Source organism: Ambystoma mexicanum, chromosome 6p (genome assembly GCF_040938575.1).
Source record: "Ambystoma mexicanum isolate Mex_15411 chromosome 6p, UKY_AmexF1_1, whole genome shotgun sequence".
Lineage (NCBI taxonomy): Eukaryota > Metazoa > Chordata > Amphibia > Caudata > Ambystomatidae > Ambystoma > Ambystoma mexicanum.
Window position 1 is genome coordinate 1,146,889,595 of NC_090935.1, and position 22,522 is coordinate 1,146,912,116.

Sequence of the window (22,522 nt, forward strand, 5' to 3'; positions counted from 1 at the left end):
TTCTTCAATTCAGGAGGATTTCAACGAGAAGCTCATCTGTATGGACATAATTCTCACGTGTATTCTTCAAGGATTGAAAAACTCAACAGAAGTGTAAATAGTTTGAACAGTTTTGAGAGAAAATAAGAAAGAATCTATATAAGACAATCTAACTGGAGATCAGTGCATTTTGGAAAAGAGACAACGAACTAAGCTTTCCAGAATGGCTTCAAGTAAGAAGTTGCTATAAACTTCATGAGTCTCAAGTAAGAGAGATTTTCAGCTTCTTACAAACTTCTCTAAGAAATTTCAAGAGAAGAACCAGGTATGAGTCTTTATTATTAGTTAAGGATTTAATGTTTTCCCATTCATAAGGTTAGTAAGTAAATTAAGGAATTGTATTTGCTTTTCTTATATCCTCTGCAGGTTCAGCTCTGATTAGCCTTGACGCAGTCTGCCTGGTGTTGTTTTGTTATCCACTTCCCCCTTTCCCTTTGGGGTGTGGTTAACAGAGCTGAATTAAAATCTAGTTCTGGGAATTACATTTCAGGGGGATTGTCGGGGGTTCAGCAGCTTCTGCGGACACAGGACCTCTCAGCCTGAGAGTGTGTTTGTTAAGAATCGCGTGTGGATTTTAAAAGCGTGCGCGTGTGTTTGCTAAAAATCGCGTGTGGATTTTTAAACGCGAGCGCGTGTGTTGCTAGGTATCGCGTGTGTATTTTTAACGCGAGGACAATTCTTCACGTCTTCTGATTTTTACGTGTTTATCGCACACGCTATTTAATGAAGAAACTATACGTTCTTATGTAAATAAAGAAAACTATTCACACGCATAAGGAAGCAATATTCCAGGAAGTTGAAGAATGCTTATTTTCTTAATGTAATTTATGCAAATGGAATTCAATATTTCAGAGAAAGACTGCCACTATGAAAGCATTGAAAATTACATAAGGTTAAAGAAAACTCTGAAGCAAGAGGAAAGTTTAATCCAGAAATGGTGTTTGCAAAAAACCATCACTTTAGAATTCTAGAGAGACTAAGTGGTTTGAACTGTATCCACAACACAAGAGACATTTACAAGATATCACACACAGATTAATAGCCTCTAAGTCTTTTACTGAGGTTAAGAGGTAATGAGTTTAGAGTTTATTTAGAATACTTTTAGAAAACAGAATTTTCTTATTACATAAATAACCAGGTGCATTTGTTTACCACAGATACCAGAGCCTACCAGACGGTTGCAGGGCTGCAGTGTCTCCGTTGTTATTTTATCCAAATTCCCCTTTCTTGGGGTTTTCAGCTCAGCTTATAATTAAGGGTTGAGAGGTGAACTCCTATGGGGCCAGCATCAGCTCCTGTGGAATTCAGTCAAGCCGGACCCTGACAGATGCTGGGAGTCAGTTGATGTCCATACCTGTCCTAGGCCTTTGAAAGACAAACGAGAAGTGGTACCATAATCCCACAGCATTTAGCCAAATGTCCCAAGAATTAATTAACTTCCAGCTAGTAATTAAAAGCGTCTTAGGGGGAACCCTGCTTATATGTTATGTGATGGAAAGGGGGAGTACACTACACGGCATATGTGCTCGTGCTTTAGAAATTTTAAATTGAAACCCTAGGTAGTTTCACCATAGTAAGGCTTCTCTCCAGCAATGTGGGATCTCTGGGGCCGCTATCCATCCCGAATTGAAGTGTGGAAGGACCAGCCACTTTGTGAGTGGTGTCTCCCTGGGTCAATAAAGTATTTGCAATCTATCTCTTAATTAACATATTTAACTGGGGTGCTGAGAGGCTGGGCCGGATTCTAAGAGAATACTGAGGAAGTTAGGCTTACTGCCCCAGCATTTAAAAAATAATAATGTCTGTCTATTCGCAAAGCAGAGCGCTCCTACGGAGGAACTACCACTACCAAGCAGCAACTGCAGAGCGGACTTGCCTTTTCAATCACTAAGCACTACAGGATAAAACAGCCACACAACGCTGAAGCAGTGTTTGCATTTTCTGTTTATTTGCCAAGCAGAGAGAATAACGCAAAAGTAGATTGTGCGGGACAAGCAAATTTGAATCTGCCAAACCCTTGTGTCGTTGTAGAGCAACCCAAATGATCACACGAAATTGTCTATGAGCCACGTGCCTTGGAAGTGGGCCTAGCTCAGAGGGGGACACCATTTTGTGTCTCTACCTGACAAGCCATCATATCGTACTCAGGAATCAACTAACCAACCTGTGGATGATCATTAAAAGCATCTTAAAGACCTATAATGCAAGGGAATTATCCAGGCAACTGGTAATAGAGTTTGAAAATGCAGAGGTTGGGAACAGCATTTCTCATCCAAATAATGTATTGTAACTTATTGAATGTTCTGTTTATTGAGTCACCAAATTCTTTTTCTTCCCTTTCTTGTCCATTACTTCTAGAAATTCATTTCTATGGCTATATTATAGTTAAAAAACGAATTAGAATTCCTGAACCCAAACCTCTTTAACAGTTACAACCAAGTGAACAACACAAAACATTTGTATATATATGCCCAAGCTAGAACCCAGTAGTGTGATACTTTAGCAGTGAATAAATCCTAGCATAAGAAAGGCAGATTCTAAGCCATTATTTTAGCCTTATGTCAAGACCTGTCGATGGTTTCATATAAAAAACAAAGTGAATTGTTTTGTTTCAAACTATATTCTAAAATTGGTTTGGCCTTTTTGAACCAAACAACAAATGCCAATTTGTATGTTTATATTTTGTATAGACTAGTCATTGATATTTGCTTTTATATATCCGGATCAGCTGTTTTTCGCCTAGAAAGCCGCGTCTGGCTCCAAAATGGCTGGTGGAACGCGGCCTCAAACCGAGGCTCGTAGCGGTTGCTAAGCAACATACAGGATTTACTCAACACACTTCCGCCGGCAGGCGGAAGGAAGCCGGCCTCAGGAAGGAGGTCAGGGAAAAAAGCCTTGTTTGCCGTTGTGTGCCCCCAATTGCCATCCACCCTGCAGGAGGCTGAGAGGGCAAGAGCCTGTCTCCCTCTGCAACTATTGGCGACACTGCAACTTGCACATGTGTGCCCATCTGCTCCAACTACGTCCATGCCTACATCGGGGCCTGGCTACCTTGACCATCTGTGCAGCATTTGCCCCACAAGGTGAGCACCCTACTGCCCACAGCAATATTGACGACCCAATACTGCAGCCGACGTTGCCTTTGGATCAGCTGTTTTTTGCCTAAAAAGCCGTGCCTGGCTCCAAAATGGCTGGTGCAACGCGGCCTCAAACTGAGGCTTGTAGTGGTTGCTAAGCAACCTACAGGATTTATTCAACACACTTCTGCCGATAGGCGGAAGGAAGCCAGCCTCAGGAAGAAGGCCAGGGAAAAAGGGCTTGTTTCCCGTTGTTCGCCGATGAGCGCTGCTTGCCGCCTGGTTCATCTGATAAGGCGACTACCCTCAACGTCCTACAGCAAAGGTACTGATATATTCACTGAACCTATTCTCCCACTCATCTCCACCCCGATTGATGCTTAAGTGTTAATCATACAAGATTTTAGTCAGCCTTTATGTCTTCAGCACCCCATTTACCCATTGTGCTACCTTGATCTGACCCACGGTGCTGCTAATACTATACTTCGCTGCATAGCTGTATTCAACATATTCTTCTAATACGGTACAAATCTCCTAGTAGCCGACTGCAGAAGCCGGTCAGCACTTTCCAACATATCACAAGCAAACCTGCTATCAACCTCCGAGCGGCTCTGCTGTTATTCTGCTCCCTGCTTAACCGGGTAACAGCCTATTGTAAGAGATCCGGTCTATCATGCTAATCCTGAACCAGTCTATTGTAAGTAACTTGTCCACAGTGCTAAAGTAGAACCAGCATACTGTTAGTAATCTACCCACTATGCTAATTTTGAATGAGCCTATTGCTAGTTACTCGCCCATTGTGTTAACTCTGAACCATCCTTAATTTTGACCTAGCCTATTGCAAGTAATTTGCCGATTGTATTAATTTTGACCTAGCCTATTGCAAGTAATTTGCCCACTGTGTTAATTTTGAACCAGCCTATCGCTAGTTATTTGCCCACTGTGTTAATTTGGAACAAGCCCATCGCTATTTACTTGACCATTGTGTTAACTCTGAACTAGCCTTAATTTTGACCTAGCCTATTGCAAGTAATTTGCCCATTGTATTAATTTTGACCTAGCCTATTGCAAGTAATTTGCCCACTGTGTTAATTTTGAACCAGCCTATCGCTAGTTATTTGCCCATTGTGTTAATTTTGAACCAGCCTATCGCTAGTTATTTGCCCATTGTGTTAATTTTGAACCAGCCTATCGCGAATTATTTGCCCATTGTGTTAATTTTGTACCAGCCTATCACTAGTTATTGGCCCACTTTGTTAATTTTGAACCAGCCTATTGCTAGTTACGTGCCCACTGTGTTAATTCCCAAACCAGACTATTGTAATCCGCCTGCCCATTGTGTCACTTTGAGACAACCCACTGATATCTTGCATTGGGTCAACTTTTGAACCAACCTACTGAGAAACCACCATGTCCTCATTCCATAGAGCCACTCTGGCCTTGGGCTCACTCCTTCCCCTAGTTCACTCTGTCACCCCATCATACTCCTTGCCACCTCTCCCACCCACACCCTACCTCAATCCACCTAGCATAGCACCCTCAAACACTGCTACTAGTGAGTCACTGAGCCCTATCGAATGGCTACATTATTTCACCACACCACCAACACCTCTTATCCCACTTTCAGTCCACTCTAGGAACCAAAGAATAGGCTCTCAATCCCTCAACCACAAAGCCACCGCTTTATCTAAAAATCCTCAACTCAACTCCCAAAACAGTACTACCACACCACATACCCCACCCCCCTCCTTCAATATGACCCTGAATTTACCCTTCACTTCTCCACAACCTTATAATATTAAAGAAGCCCTTATTAAAGCTCGCTCCCTTGTGGCCCATGCCTCTGAAATCGCTGATCTTCTTATCGCAAACAGCCTAGACTTCCTGGCTGTCACAGAAACCTGGCTACACCAGGCAACAGGACCTGCACTCTCCCTAGCCCTACCTGAAGGCTATACCATCATCAGGGCAGATAGAACTTCGGGCAAAGGCGGAGGAGTAGCCTTCATTGCCAAATTCCAACTAGCTGCCAGAGACATTCCTCCTGCTACCTTCCCCTCTGCAGATATCCTATCAGTGAAACGAACCCTCGCACCTACTCAAACAATACTCTTGCATCTTATCTACCGCCCCCGGCCCTTTTCCATCCTTTGAGGACATCCTGAACCTCCTTTCCACTCATACCAAACATGGACCCCAAACTATCCTCTTAGGAGATATGAACCTTGACCTCCAAGACCCTAATAACCATCATGCTCTAGCTGTGGCCAACTCCATCTCTAACTTGGGCTTTACACACAGAATCACAACACCTACCCACTCCAAAGGTAGAATGTTGGACTGCGTATCTGACCTGAACTGCTCCATCTCCATTATCCAAAATAAACCTGTAGTCTGGTCAGACCATCATCTCATCCTATTCTCCATTCCTGGACCCTCGCCGGCCAAAACCATTTTAGCACCCCCCTTGCTATCCAGAAATTGTCTCAACATAACCATAGACAGCCTCCAGCCTCTCATTAGCAACATCCTTAACGAGACTAAATTCAACAACCTTGACCCACCTAACCTGGTAGACCTCTACAATAACACTCTTAAAACTGCACTTGATATGGCGGCCCCTCTTAAACTCAGGAAAGCCAAACCTCTGGCTCACCTTAACAAATGGTTCACCACCAAACTAAAAAGTCTTCGAAACACAAAAAGATCAGCTGAATCCACCTGGCATAAATCCCTGTCCATCATCAACAAAAATGCACTTCTGACAGCGTCCTCTATCTACAAAACGCTATCCTTTTGGCCAAAAAAGAAACCTACAAACCTGCAACAAAGACGCAGAGTGGTGCACTAAAATCCAGCAAGCACTCGCAAACAAAATCACACTACTCCAAAATAAGATCAATGCTAAAAAGGTAAGCCTCACCATTGGATCCCAACATGCCTCTGACCCAGAGAAAATCCCTCACCTGTGCACTCCCTTCAGCTTCTCTCAATTAACCCCAAAGGAAGTTGAGGACATCAAAAAAAGTTTGAAACCCTCTCATTGCCAAGGTGATATTTGTCCTGCCCCCGTGATTAAAGAAGGCGCCAAAGACCTGGCTCCCTTCCTCACCACGCTGATAAAGTCCTCATTCGCCTCCAACCAAGTACCCAACAACCTTAAGGAAGCTTGGGTTACATCCCTACAAAAAAAACAACCTCGATCCAAATGTCCCTACTAACTATAGGCCCATCACCACCGTCCCGTTCCTTCTAAAAATTCTGGATCGGGTGGCCTATCTGCAAATTCAGAAGCACCTAGAGGAGAATGAACACCTTGGACTTAGACAATCAGGCTTCAGACCCAGACATGGGACTGAGACAGCCCTCCTAGATCGAAAGATCCAAATGGACGAGGCAGATGACAATGGTAAGTTAGCAATCCTCCTACTCCTTGACTTACCCGCTGCCTTCGACCTCATCGATCACCAAATTCTCACCAAACACCTTAACACAGCGGCAGCTTTCTCCACTAACGCATTTGACTGGGTTAAATCCTTCCTATCAAACAGGACCACCAGAGTCTTCTCCCTGTCACCTTCAGCAGACCACACACCGATACTCTGTGGCGTCCCTCAGGGATCCTGTGTGTCTCCCACACTTTACAATATATTTACAAAGCTACTCTTCGACCGCCTGGATAACGTGGGTGTCATCTACACTAACTATGCAGATGACACTCAAGTCCTCATCTCCCTTACTGGCTGTTACGACCATGATTCCAAACTGCTAAACACTATCTACCTCGAAATCCAAGCCTGGATGGCTACCAACAGTCTTTGCCGTAATGAGGACAAGGCGAAGTTGATGATCGTGGGTACTCAGGCACGCCTGAATAAACTCGACACTAGATACTCATCCTTCGTCATTGACGGTAATATAATGAATGTCTCTAAAGAGATAAAAACACTGGGGGTCTACCTCGACTCAACTCTCTCTCTCAAAAAACAGGTCAACAGTGTGGTGTCCTCCACAGCCTATACCAATAAATTGATCTACAGCTGTAAAGCTTACTTATCCACAAGCAGCTGTCTAACGTTGGCTAGAGCACTTGCTTTATCTAAACTTGACTACTGCAACACCTTATTCCTGGGCTCCTGCGAACACAACCTTAATAAACTCCAGGTACTCCAGAATAACTCTCTGAGAGCAGCACTTAGCCTTCCCAGATCTTGCCATATTTCCTCTCATACCAATTGGCTACCCATCCGTGACAGAATCACATTACGCACCCTGGCCATCACGCACAAATGCCTCACAAACTCTGCCCCCAAAATACCTGGTAGAAAAAATGTGTAAACATCAAACCACACGCACTACCAAATCATCTCACTCCCACAACTTGGTGGTACCAAGATTCAATCTAAAAACAGCCAGAGGAGCCATCTTCCCTGTCCAAGCTGCCAAACGATGGAATTCCATTCCCATCCCCTTCAGACAGGAACCCATCCTCCTCACCTTTGAAGGCAATATAAATTTTGGCTGAGCAACAAGGCTCCTCACTAAGAGGCCTCCACCATGCGAACTGACCATTGTCTATTTATGCTTCTGCTCACCCTTTATTTTTATCATAATAGAAACCATGTATATTATCTCATCCTTAGTTTTTTCGTACTAGAAACCATGTATATTATCTCTTTTCTGACCCACCTGTAACCAGGGTCCCTCTTTGTTGCCACTACATATTGTAATATTTCACCATAATCTGTATGTAACCATTAAGTTTCTCAAGCGCCCAGTTACCTCAGGGTTTGGTGCACGATACAAATAATAAACAAATACAAATGCAAATATGCATGGATGTTTGTGTGTACTGTGAATGCAAACATAAGTGAGGAGACAGTGGGCAGTTTGCATTTTCTATTTTGTAGCCACGTTGCCTGTGTCCTGCCTTTATCTAGGTGGAATATTGTGAGTGACTTCCTCAGCATTGAAAGTTAGGGGGCCACCTTTAAATTCTTGATCTACAATTTTTAAGTAGAACAGAATATTCAGATAAAAAAAATCCTGTTACTTGTCCCAAATTGTGGGCTGAGATTGTCATGGTGGCAGATATTTCTTCCTAAATTTAATCAAAGACTAGAAATGTGGATACATTATATGTATACAGGCCCTTACACCCCTTTTTGATAGGTTTACCGTTGAAGGATTATCATCATGTGACGATTGGCTCATCCCTCCGGCACTAAGGCGGGTACATGTATTAGTTATACCACATCATATTTTAGATGGCTATGCACATTGATGATTGTCTGTGATGCTTTAGAGTTTTAGAGAATGATACGATTTTAGAATTTTACTTTTGGTTGTACTTCTTTTTAAACTTTATTATTAGTAATGGTCATATATTGTTTGTCCATCAAATAAATGTACATGAATGCTAAATAGTAGTGATATAAAGTGATTTTATGAATTTTATTATCTTATGCGTTCATCTCATTATGAATAAAGTTTGGTAAAAAAGCAATATAGAAATGTGAGAGCATTTCTATGTGTTCCTGCTTTATGAACATGAGACCCAATAAAATGTTGGGCAATTACATATGAGGAAAAAGAGAAGGTTCTCATGAGTTCTGGGGTTGGGATCATGGCATTTCTTCTCGCTAATAGTAAGTCTGTCAGGTGCTCAAGAATTGATGAGGACCATCTCCCTGAAGCACTGCATCAGACATTGCACTGTTATCTGCCAAAAAAGATGCCACCGCTCTGGGCGGATCTTTTAAAGTGCCTCTGGGGTGGAGGTTAGTGGTGTATGTGGGGTATGGGAACATCATGTCAGACAGAAACTCACCAGAGAGTCCACCCACTTATCCAATCACACACACATGCACTGCTCCATCCAAACAACCACATTAAACAACTCTCCCATACGCCTTCCACTGATCCATCCATGTGCTATAGGTGGTATGTCCTTGCTAATAATTATAGCAAGGTTCCTGTCACACTGTCATGGTCAGCATGCACTAAACCTACCCCCATTTTTCAGGGTGCTAGTGCTCCCCACATGGAGGGCAGAGCTGCCCGGAAGAGTACATCACTTAAACAGTGGAGATGCCTGGGTTCCCTGGGAAATTCCTTTCCCCCTTTCCAAGCGTCCCCCTAGGGCATGTAAAGTTCACACAAAGCGTGTGCACAGGAATCAGAGGTTTGTTCATTTAAATGTAAATGAGGGAATGTTGTTGCCTCTTCTGTAACACGAAATGTGCAGTCATTTGAGAGCAAGCAAAGCTAATTATTTTTGTTCAGGGGGCAGACATTAGATGATCTGACCCGCTAGGCCACTTGTTTGAATCCTTTTGTCCTTGTAAGATAGAAAGAATGAGAACCACAATCTGGGGCAATCAGGACACATGTTTATGCATTCTAATCATGATTACATATCTGCTCCCTCCTTAGTGTTGTGGGGCAGACATTTAAGCCGTCCTCCTTAATCAATAGAAAAAGGAAGTACCTGCTGGAGTTCTGCGCCTCATCATTTCCCCCCGAGCTCCTTCGCCTCTCAGTAAGGCTTCTTCTAGACGGGCCTTCACATCACGAGACTTCTGCAGTACCTGGGTGCTAACTTTATCAGACGACTGCTTGCCCTGAATGGAAAGCACAAGGTGACACCCATTAAACAAAGTTAAGCCATGGTACATATACAGATGTGTGTGCCTGTGCAATAAGTAGAACAAATAACATTTTTACTATGCCAAATTCTACCCCAAGCATACTCCAGCAATAGGGTTCATGCCCAGTCCTCGCTGCCCATCATGAAGGTGAATGAGGTATAATCAACCAAGATGTTGACAATGAAAAGGAAAAAAGGGGAGACTGAATTATTGAACCTCGCATTAGATGACAGTGCTTCCCAGATACTCAGCACTACACAGAACAACCAAGAAACAGGAATTGTGAAAATACAAGGGCACAAACCGCGCTGCAGAGACATGCATGCCATGCTTCTGATCTTCTTCTTCTGCAGGGTAATCTTGGTCCCACAGAACCATTTCCAGAGAAGAGCACGTACCCCCATTTAGCACATCAAATGAGGGTCTTGTATTAAGCATCGTTCAGGTTTGCTCACATAAATAACAGCTTGTGTGACCCTGGTTTAAGATCTTCCAGGAAATCCAGAACAAATGAGCACACACTGGAATTTCCCAAGCATGTCTTATGCTATATTGCAAAGCTTTCACCACTGTAGTGGTCATACAGCGCTGGGGCGTGTCTGGAAATCAGCTTAGTGTAACTGGAAAATTGGAAGGATGCAAAGGAGTTGAGGAAGGGGACTTGTGATTGTAATTGTAGGGGTGCATGCATTATCATTGTAATTGATCAATTGAATACTGATCAGAAAGAAGACAACGTATTATCTCATAATAACAACAAGCGGATTCCAGTTATGGCAGTAGAAAAAATAAGAAGCCTGTGATAATAGTTGTAATTGTCAAATGCTATTCCTTGACAGTGATTCTTCTAATCAGGACGCCATGCACACTAGAGAGGAAAGTGAATCTGCACGGGCCTTGTGGGATAAAGGTTTTTCATGGTCTTGTTGAGGAAATCCCGCCATCTATGCAGTCTCAAATAGAGAACTAGCACAAATCCACCGCTGGCTAGACTTGGGAAATGTTATGAAGAGGATGCTCCAGACCTTTTAGCCTGTCTTAGAAAAGTCCAAGGCAATAGACATCTGCAGCATTTCTTCCAGATATACTAATACGACCCAGACGCTTCTTGTTTAACCCCTTTGCCGGGAAAACATATATGGCATCCCTCATTGGCAGGTCACCTTACAAATGTGCTTTTTATCCACAAACACCAGTCATTGTCGCTTGCACCCAGGTGACCCGGTGAGAGCACTTGATGATTCATCTCTCATGGTTGATGTTTGAAATCAGAATATTTGCTCAATCGAGAGTGAAGCTTTAAGTTTAATAGGGTTCTAATATTTCTCTTCTCCAAGAAACTCTTGGTACGGGTCCTGCGCTGCCCCATGGGTGAAGTCTGCGAGATGAAAATCTACAAAACCTTCCATCAAACGAGGCTCAACGCCATTACATGGCAACGCAAAAAGTCACATGGGTCATGTCCCTAGAAGTGTAATTTGCAACGAGGGGACTGGCTCCATTTGCACTTTTGTGCAAAAAGGTGTTGTCTGTGCAATTTTCCGCACTTCCACCATTCAGTGGAAAACTGAAGAGTAAAATAAAGGCTAAATTACCTTTGCTCTTCATTTTTCACTGTGTTGGTGCAATTACATGCAAATACATGCTAGTGGCATTGTTGTCTGGCAGAGCATGTACAGCATGCAGGCGTAGAAAGTCTGACCTGCCGCGTTTCCGGTTGCAGCTTCAATCAGGAAGGCCAATGGGCCTCCGTCAAGTGTATCTTTCTACTCATTCCAAATACAATAGATAAAAAAGAAGAAAAGAAGGAAAATCCCTGAGAAAAAGCATAACCCGGTAAGTGCACTTCTCCTTTTGCACGGCATAGGAGGCTACATGTACAGGACACTTGATGATTTGTGTTTATAATTCTGTCTTGCTCTGGTGTGAACCTAGTTCCGGTTTTAAAAAACACACTTCACGTGTAAATATGATATTGCTGGTTACATACAGAGTAGAGCGGTAAGAAAACAAATACAAACATTGATAACAAAACATGACACATGCACACAGCACAGCTCCTTCACTGCATTGTCCCGCAGATTGTACATTTAAGAGGAGCCTTATGTTTCTGGCAGCTACGATTGAACGCCCGGAGACCATGAAAATGGCAGCGGTGCACAGTACAAATCTAAATACAAAAACATAACATCACATGCCACAGTAGGCTAAAGGGTACACGTAGAATCTTTAGTGCCAGTGAAGATGCTATTACGTCCCTTGAAATTCATAGTATCGGCTACTTTTACGCTATGTCTTGTGGAGTGTGTAAGGTAAGGCAAATAGAGCAAACCGTGCTACACAGTTTCCGTGCATTGAGATGTAGCCAGTTACCCCGGAAGCACATGTCCGCCACGGTCCTGATGCATGTAAAGCGAAATGCAAAATGTTAGCGTAGAGCCAGATGGCCGCTGCCTTGCAAAGGTGAAGAGAAGCATGGCAGTGTGCTGCCTACCCTGTATTCGAAGCAGGAGACGCAGATCAGAAGAAGGTCCAGGATCCGGTTCAGATGAATGGATGGCAGGTCGGAGATCCACTTCTGGATGAGGATCTGGTCGGCGTTTTTCAGGATCCACAGGAAGGAGATCAGCAAGCTGCGCGTGGTTTCGGAGCTCAAGGTGTTGTACTGCTTGTGAGACTGAAAATCAACAATGAAGGGGGAAAGGTGTGAGTGTGAGCAACAGACCTCTTCAAATAAACCCTGTATATTCATGCTCATGTGGTTCAATTGCAGATCATCTTTCTGCCTTCTCAACAATGGAGCACCAGGGGTGCTAATGGTGATATTACCCTCCACAGCAGGATTACAGGCAGTGATCGGGCCCATAACTCAGACAGAGGGGCTGTTATGTTTTATTAGGGCTTCCTCTACTACATGTAAACACAATATTGCAGATCACCTTATAGTTCATTGACCTTATAAAGTCATTTAGTTTTGAACTTTCATTCAGATGAAGTGCCCTCAAGAATAGAATTGATCTTCATTGGCTTTCAGGGTCATGCATGTGTGTACAATAATATGAGGTGTTTGGCAACTACCGGGCCTAGTTTTTGGCAGTGCTTCAAGGATCCTCCTAGCTCGCAACTTAGGGCATGTGATCATGGAAGAGCGACTGACAAAGGAGTATGGCGAGGTGATAAAGATGATAAAGGCCCCTGCAGAGGGGTCTGAAACCTTTGGCTCTTCAGATGTTTTCCATGACAACTCCCAACATGCATATTCAGCATAGACAATAGTGAGGGTTGTACATCAGGTGGAGAATCAAGTTGCAGCCCCTTGGTCTAGCAAAATCCTTTGCTGAGCAATTAGGGTTTTAGTGACTAATAGAATGTCCATGCTCGCCACCCTGTGCGTGGAAGCTGCCAGATTGTCCCACAAACACTAGCCTTGAATTGCTTGGGTCCATCCTCTACATTTTTCACTCTCCAATTTTGTGATGTCGAGGTGAGATACAGAACCAATTCTCAATTTGCTTACAGGCTTATATCTTGGATTCCTGGAAAGTGCTGACAGAAAAGCTACCAAAGAATTTGTAGTGTATTCCAAGCTGAGGATATGGAGCTTTTCATAAGGTACTTCTCTTGCTTATGGAATATGTGTATATTCTGGCTTCTGAGATGGGCCAATATGCCAATTAGACAGTTCATTGGGCAGCTGACCCCCTTACTGTCTTGGATACCTTAATGTCACAGTTTTCTATGTAGCCCCCGGTCTGGGAAATAAGGATCCCTGGCACGTGAAGCCATGCTGGGGATCCCAAAATGAGAAAAAAAATTTAAATCGGGTCCCGGCGTGAGCCGCACCGCGGACCCAGAAGAATGGAAATAAGTTAGTGTAAGGGACCAACATACATGGGCACGCGAGGGTCCCATTATTCTAAAAGAAAGAAAAAACAGTCACTGGCGTGAGCAGAGCGCCAGTGACAGTTGGAAAACAAACCTTTAACAGGGTTAGCGGTGCTCCGCTCAGCGCGAGTGACCTCAGCCCGGGCCTCTATGCTGGCACTCCCCTTCTTAGGGGAGCGCTTAAAATATTTTGCTGCCCCTCACTGCTGTTGCTTTGCTGGGGCCCGGGGCACATACATTGAATTACTGGCTCTCCCCATAGGTGGGGAGTGCCTTAAATGTGTTTTAGCCCTCCTGGGGGCTTAATTTAAAAATAATGGCCACCTCCCTTATAGGTGGCCCACCAGAACTTCCTGGGCCACACCTGGCCCAGGTGGAGTGAGTAGTGTGGGGCCCCAAACGTTCCCTCCGAGTCCTGGACTGCATTTTACATACGCAGCCCAACCCCAATAAAGGTTTTGGGGCCCACATACTGTTGCTGTTGTAGTTGCTGCTGCTGTTGCTGCCTATTGCCAGCCTAACAAAGACTTTGGGGGTCCCTCACACCGTTGCTGCTGTTGTTGCCTGCCGCCTACTGCCACATGCACCACCACTGAAGAGCGCAGGAGGAAAGGAGAACCCGAGAACAGCAGCAAGGACCTTGAGACAGCCCTGGCCAGGTTGCCCTGCAAGTAAGGGCATTATGAATAGTTCTTAATACAGTGCACTGTATAGACTTTGTACATTTTTTTGAAGACACTTTTATTTTTAAAGTACTCTTTTTGTATGTTTGTGTTTAATTTTTTAGTAACACAGCTGCTTAGGAGAACTTAAGTTGTATATAGTGTCTTGTGTTTTGCCTCTTTTTGTAAAAAAAAAACTCACAAAACCATGCTGGTGTACTGGGAAAGTATGTAAGTAAGCTTTTAACAACTAAAAAGAACCGTACACCAGCATTCCTTAAGTTTGCCTCTCCTTTTGTGCTCGAGTTACTCTAACCTTGTGTTTTCTCCTAAAGGGTATTTGGCAAACCTGCCTTCCCTACCCTTACCATTTTCCTAGCGAAGTACACCAGGGTGCCCTTGAACCCAGGAGAGCGGGGTATGGAGACAGGTAAGAGGCGGGTCAAGTTATAAGTGAAGGGTTAAGCTGTACATTGTGTGCCCACCTAGACCTGTCTCCCTATAAGGTACATTGGAAGACCACCCTGCTAAATATAGCGAAGCACGGTCGATGCAGCCATTTATTAGTCGTACAGTTGATAAAGTGAGAACCAATGAGTTGGGCAAAAGTAACACATTATTCAAGCACCTGCAGACAAATCAATTAGCAGTGAGCGCTGTAAAAGAGAGTATTAGTGTTATGATTATTATGATGTGTTTCAACAATAAAGCAAATGGAGCTGATAACGCTACACTGACAATGTCTACATGCAAATAAGGAGCCGGTAGGATGAAAATGGAGAATTGAGCAATGTGTAATTCCCCTCTGCATAGCCACTCTCCTCTGTGCCAAAAGCTCAGTGGTACTTTGGCTGGTCTAACCCAACTGAATTGGAAAACTCCAAAGATGGTTTAGAAAGGGTAGGGACAAATGGGGCAGATGAGCGAAGATGTTTTAAGGGACCTGCAGTCTACTTGACAAGTTAGACTTAAATAACCCACTTGTCCAGTGCAGTGAGAGCCCACTGCTTCTCAGAAGTAAACACCTTCCTATGGGCCTTTAATCAATGCTGTCCCAGAGGTAGTAATGCCTCAATTTTAGCATCATGTGCTCGAATAGAGGACTTACTTTTTCTTGCTATCCTGGGAAAGGGAAAAGGAGGCTGTCGGTCCATATTTCACGAGTGTCTCACAGTTTACAAGACCTAAAATAACGTTTTCTTAACATAAAAAAGGTAAAACACATTCTTCCTGATACACAAATCCGGCCACAAGGAAAAGCAGGTATGTTTGGTAGGTAGTCAAGGCCTCCGGACTGACCTGGGATCAAACTTCATGTCCCATAAATGTTTTTGCTGACATGGTCCGCAGTTGCAAACCATTCACCAGGCAGTTAGAGAACCATAAAATGAGAAGAAACACTCACTGCCCCATTAAACTGCTGTTGACGGTAATGACTTAGCAAGAGAGAGCGAGCAAGTATTTGTATTTTGCGCTGAACATAGTAACAATGGTACAAAACATGGGAAAATGAAAGAAAACCAACAGATCAATGGGATAGAAAATGGGTTTTCCCGACACGACTTAAAGAGGGGAAGGGATGACGTGGAAGGCAAAGAGAGGAGAAGAGAATTCCAATTCTTAGGGGCCAAGAGAGCAAAAGAACGGAAACGGGATGAGGCACAAAGGACAGTTAAGAGGAAGAGAGGTTGGGAACAAAGCAAACTAGCAGGTTAGTAGAAAGAGATATGAAAGAGAGATATGGAGATAGAAGGTCATAGAGGCATTTGAAACAATATAGAGGAAGTTAAAAGGTAGATGATTTTCAAAGGTGAGCCGATAAAAACAGATAGAGTCATGGGGAGAAAGTGAGCAAAGTACCCGAATTGGAGAATGGTATATAGAGTGGAGAGGGGCAAGATGAGATGCAGGGAGTCCAACAAGGACAGAGGAGCAGTAAAACAGTTGAGAGAAGACCAGCAAGGAAATAAGAGGTTTAGCACAGAGAAAGGTAAGGAACCAACAAGCTTTTTAATATTAAATAGTTGATGGCGACAAGAGTGGGAGAGAGAAGAGATATGAACAGAAAGGGATAGTGACAATTCAAGTGTGGCACAAAGATTAAGGGTAGAGGGTGAAATAGAAAGAGAAGAAGGTTGAAAACAAAGGCAAGAGGGGAAGGGATAGTCGAAGCTGGGAAGAAAAGAACCTCTGTTTTCGAGGGATTGAGGTGAATATAGTGAGTGGACACCCATCATTGAATTGAAAGGAGGCAATTAGACAAGGAAGAGTGGATAGAATCAGTAAAATAGGGGAAGATAGAAAAAGTTGTGAATCGTCTGCATAGAGGTGATACGAAAATCTAAAGGAGAAATATAGAGAGAAAAAAGAAGACGAACAAGGACTGAGCTTTGAGGAACCGTATAAGAGAGGAAAATTGGGGAGGAGTAACCAGGCCAGGAATAAGAGAAGGAATGCCCTGAGAGGTCGGAATGAAACCAGCTAAGAACAGAATCACGGAAAACCAAATTGGCAAGAGAAGAGGGGAGGATAGTGTGATTGACCATATGAAATGCGGCCAAAAGATCAAGAAGAACGAGAAGTAAAGACATTTTCGAGTGAGGGGAAGAAAGAAGTGTGCTGGAGAAGAGAAATTTCCATCGAGTGACGTGGCCTAAAGCCGGACTGGAAGGGAGGTAGAAGAGAGAGTAAGTTGATAAAGGAATACACTTGGGTGTAAACAATGCTCTCTAGAAGCTTAGAGAGAAAGGGAAAAAGAGATATAGGATGAAAATTAAAAGTCGAAGAAGAATCAAGCGTAGGTTTTTTTAGAATATGAAGAACTGAAGCATGTTTGAAACATGAAAGAACAGTAGAGGAAGAGAGTGAGGTATTAAAGAGGGCAGTGAGATATGGCAGAAGTGTTGAATAAACTGGAAGGACTAGAGGAGATATTCAAGTTACTCACTGTAGTGACTAGAGTACTCATAGCCCTTAGTCCCCTTTCCTCCATCCTTGTGGGCGTCCCCCAACATGGGGACGGTAGTGGAACCTTTGGGAGCAAAGAATGAGCTACCCCTTTGAATTTAGCATAGCACGCAGAGCCGCGGCCCGGCGTTGGTAACACCCCCGAAGCCCCGCGCTTCGGTTCCTCCTCTCAGCCCCCTTTTTACATATCAGACTCTTAAAAACCTGTCTATGCCGAACATTTTAGCCCCTGGCATACTGTCATGATCTCTGCTTCCAAAAGGTCAGGGTTTTCCCAACTCCCTTGGAAGCAGATCCATAACCCAGGTTCCGAGTGCCAACCAGTCCCAATTGGGACCTTTTGGACCCAGTCCTGGCGCCAGTGGCACCAGGCTCATAAATATGCCCAGTTCCAGCGCTGGAAGCGCCGGGCTCATAATGCTTGGGTGGACTTACCTGCAGCAGACCATGCTGCTTACTTGCCTGCCAGTTGAGCCTCTAATCCTCTTCTGTTTGGAACTACTTTTCCTGTTGGGTGGGGCAGGAGCCACTCCCTAGATTCAGAACACTGGAACTCTTCTGGAAAGCAGGAACTCTTTTCTTACCTAGGCGTGGCTGTGGAAGGAGACACCTAAGCACTACAGGAGGCTATTTAAACCACACCCGATGGATGAATCTTGCTTTGCGTTATTCTGCATCCTCTGCAGCAGAACGCTCATCGTGTCTTCTGCATCTGATCCTGGGCCTAAGGAAAAAGGCTTACCATCCTGAATCCAGTCTTCAGCAACACCTATAAAGACAAGAAAGAACAGGTTAGCATTACGGTCTTCAGTGACAGCTCTTCACTTACCTGGTCCATCGGCTGTCACCAACGCCTCGGGCTGCATTCCGGCATCTGAAAGACAAAGGCTTACCTACTCTTCGTGCGCTCCGGAGGTCTTCACACTGCATTCCGGCATCTGAAAGACAAAAGCTTACCAACTCTTCGCACGCTCCGGAGGCCTTCGGCACTGCATCCCGCATCTGAAAGACAAAACAAGGTGCGTTTAAAGACATTGGGGAACTTTAATACTCACGTGCCATTACTCCTTTCCACATCTAACCCAGTGGGTATTCCGGCACCCTGCAGCCGCTCCGAACTGGTACCTGCAAAATAAAAAGACAGTTAGAGCGCATCGTGAAGCAGGCAACAAGCGCTTACTTACGTGCTTCCAGGCGCTTCTATTCATCACACGGGCTCCACCTTCAACTCACTTCAGCCCGTCATCCGCCATCGCCGGAACCCTGCAAAACAAGAAACATCATTACTAAAGACTTTAAAGACATTAGAATTACTCGAAACTTACCGTTCGTGCAGTAAACGACGGACAGCAGTCCTCTGAAGTCAAGAGGCCTGCTCCCCTTATCCAGTGAAGAAACTGGTTACAGCACCCTGCCCCGAGGCAGATGGAGAGCACGGCGTTCACTTACCTAAGGTGAGAGCGTTAACCTTTGGGGTTCTACAGGAGAAGAGAAAGAGAAGAAGAGAGAGACATTCAATAACCCAGTTCCTTAATCCCATATTTTCTATCTGCAGACATCTTACCCTTCAAGTCAGACATACAGTGCACAGAGGTCCAGCCCAAAGAGCCAGCCGTGTGTTACACATCACCTTTGCAGATACGGTATACACCCAGTCAAGACCGGCGCCTCTACGGGAATCAGGTGAGCGTTACAGAACGCAAAGCCTACCACAAAACTCCCGTCCAGGCGCTATGGAAACCTCGGATACCGACCAGCTAGCCCAGTTACTTGGGGAACTAAGGGCAGAAGTGCATGCATCCCGTCAGGAAACGAACGCTCTAAGAAGGGAACTGATTATTTCCAAGGAGCGAACAGATGATCTCGCTAGACAATTGCTACAGTCACAAGCCGGACAGACCCTGTTACCCGCATCTGGGGGAAATCTTCCTTCTACATCCTCTATGAATCCAGTGCAGATCAACCTACCTGGGAATGTACCTCTGGCTCCGCCCGAACGATTTTCTGGTGACCCAAAGAGGTTTGCAGTATTTATCAATCAGTGCCGGTTGCATTTCTTATGCCGGCCAGCAGCCTTTCCAACTGATCAAGCTAAAGTAGCTTTCGTGCTTTCGTACCTTAGTGGCAATGCGGCAGACTGGTCGATCCCTCTAGTAAATCAAGATGATCCGGTCCTCCATGATTTTCAAGCTTTTCAGCTCAGTATGAAAAAACTGTTCGCAAGACATTCACAGGGGCAGGCCTTGGACAATGAGCTTCTTTCATTGCGACAAGGTAATCAAGACCTTTTGGCTTATATTGCGTCTTTCAACAGACTGATAGTGGAAACTCAATGGCCTGAGGACAAAAGGATTACACTGTTTTATAGAGGTCTACGTGGAGAGCTCAAAGATGTGTTAGCCCAAGTAGTGAATCCCCCACAAGATTGTTCGGACTATATAGATTTAGTCGTTCAAATAGATCACAGACTGCAGAACAGGAAGGCCGATCGTTCCAAGTTTGATGCTCGAGTATTTTCCAAACCGCCAACTCCTTCCAAAGGAATAGACTCCGGGGAACCCATGCAAATAGGGGGTCTGAAAGGTCCTCTAACACAAAAGGAGCGGGAAAGGAGAAAACAGTTGCAATTATGCCTCTATTGCGGAAACTCAGGGCACTTTCTTCGAGACTGTCCGGTGAAACCTGCCAAGAAGGCAGTAGGAGCTGCAGTTACCAAAGTTACAAACTCTGAGCAGGGAAACAACCTCGCCCGACAAGAATAGAGGTCCTCTTGCGGAGCGTGAAAACCAGTTCCGTGACCTCGCATTTCGTGATACCTATGGTCCTCATTAGCCCTGATAATCCGGATCGATTACATGCAATTGAAGCTTACGTCGACAGCGGTGCCATCGGCAATTATGTGGATCATGAAATGGTTTTGAGGATGAATCTAACTCTTTGTCCCAAGGCTGTAAAGGACGTCATTACTACGGTGGATGGTACGGAGATAGCCTCCGGGCCAGTAACGCATACCACTCAAGAGGTGACGGTAGTAAGTCAAGATGGACACCATGAGAAGATCGTGTTCGATGTGATCAAGGCCCCTCAGTTTCAGATTATTCTAGGAATACATTGGTTAGAGAAACACAATCCTCTGATCGATTGGCGAGCAAGAACGGTCCAGTTTCCAGAATGTGTCTCTACTTGTCACCCTCCACCTGGTGTTGCACTGGCAGCAATTTCTTCAGAGACTCCCCAGTTACCTCCCGAATACCTAGAATACCAAGATGTTTTCCGGAAGGATCAGGCTAACTCTCTACCTCCTCATAGGTCTTATGACTGCCAGATAGACCTGATACCTGGATCTACTCCTCCTTATAGTAGAATTCATGCTCTCACCGAGCCTGAGAACCTTCACCTTCGACAATACCTGGATCAATACCTGGCAAATGGGTTTATTCGTCCTTCCAAGTCCCCTGCTTCTTCAGCTTTGTTCTTCGTTCCAAAAAAGGAAGGAGACCTTAGAACTTGTATAGATTATCGCTCCCTGAACCAGATCACCGTTAAGAATAGATATCCGTTACCTTTGATCCCTGAACTCCTGGACCAAGTCAGAAAAGCATGCATATATACAAAGCTGGATCTTAGAGGAGCTTACCACTTGGTACGAGTAAAAGAGGGCGATGAATGGAAGACGGCCTTCCGCACCAAGTATGGACTATTTGAATATCAGGTCATGCCCTTCGGACTTTGCAATGCCCCGGCCGCCTTTCAATATTTTATGAACGATGTCCTCAGAGAGCTCATAGATGTGTGTGTTGTTATTTACATTGACGACATCCTCGTTTATTCTTCATCGGAATCTGAACATCGGAAACACGTGAAAATGGTCCTCGAAAGATTGCGTCAACACAAACTTTTCGCTAAGTTGGGAAAATGTATTTTCAACGTGACTGAAGTTGAATTCTTGGGATTCATATTATCACCTGGCGGAGTGCGTATGGATTCAAAGAAGGTCGATGCAGTTCTCAAATGGCCATCACCATCCTCCGTAAAAGGTGTGCAAAGCATGTTAGGCTTCGCTAACTTTTACCGCAGGTTTATCCCCGAATTCTCTCGAATAGTCCAGCCCATCACTGCCTTGTTAAAGAAAAACAAACGTTTTGAATGGTCTACCGAGGCGGAACAAGCTTTCCAGGATTTGAAGACTAAATTTATCTCTGCACCAATCTTAAAACACCCTCGCCCCGAACTCCCCTACATCGTGGAAACTGATGCTTCAAGCCTTGCCATGGGGGCAGTTCTATCACAAAAGGACCCGGTAACCAATCAGTTGCATCCCGTGGCATTTTGGTCCCGCAAATTCTCGCCTCCTGAAATCAATTACACGATTACTGACAAGGAACTTCTGGCTATCAAGTCTGCCTTTAAGGCTTGGCGGCAGTATCTGCTGGGGGCCCGACACACCGTTACTGTGATTACGGATCACCGAAACCTGCAATATTTGAAAACCGCAAAAGCCCAATCCTTAGACAACTCCGTTGGGCATTATTCTTTGCCGAGTTTGACTTCATAATTACCTATCGACCTGGTACAAAGAACGGTAAAGCTGATGCCCTTTCTCGGATGGGAGTGGAAGAACACTTGATCAACCCTAAACCTGTACCAATCATTCCCGAACAAAGAATTCTGGGTGTAATCGCCACAGAATCCATAGAGGAAGTTAAGGATAAGGCCAGGCAACTTGTAACTCCAGCAGACATACAGAATTGGCATCTGCAGGGAAAGGACTTTGCAGTAAAGGACAACTTATTGTATTTCCAAGAACGATTATACCTACCCAGCACAGATTTACAGAAAAAAGTAATCTCTTGTTATCACGATTCTTTAATGGAAGGACATCCCGGTATGGCCAAGACCTCAGAAAAGATCAAGCGCTACTTCTGGTGGCCGTCTTGGAAAAAAGATATCAGAGACTTTATAATGTCCTGTGGAGTATGCGCCCAAAACAAGAGTCAAAAGGAAAGACCAGCAGGCCTCTTACGCCCTATTGACATCCCACCTCGCCCTTGGCATACGCTTTCTATGGACTTCATCACCGATCTACCTCCATGCTCCGGATACAATACGATTCTAGTAATCGTGGACTTATTCTCCAAGATGGCGCATTTCATTCCGCTCAACGGCTTGCCAACTGCAGCAACTCTGGCCCGAGAATTTCTCGAAAACATCGTCCGACTGCACGGTTTTCCTTCGGTTCTAA

The 22,522-nt window shown here is 44.5% G+C and overlaps 1 protein-coding gene across 2 annotated transcripts in view; it reads right to left on the minus strand.

Moving 5' to 3' along the window:
• The window catches only part of DOCK8 (dedicator of cytokinesis 8), a 1,170,453-nt gene that overhangs the window by 237,245 nt on the left and 910,686 nt on the right, over nucleotides 1–22,522 (minus strand). For both annotated transcript variants that reach the window (XM_069625758.1, XM_069625759.1), the window contains 2 exons: nucleotides 12,261–12,443; nucleotides 9,607–9,739 (listed from right to left, as the gene is read on the minus strand). In XM_069625758.1, the coding sequence (XP_069481859.1) occupies nucleotides 9,607–9,739; nucleotides 12,261–12,443 (316 nt within the window). The remainder of the gene's footprint in view (nucleotides 1–9,606; nucleotides 9,740–12,260; nucleotides 12,444–22,522) is intronic.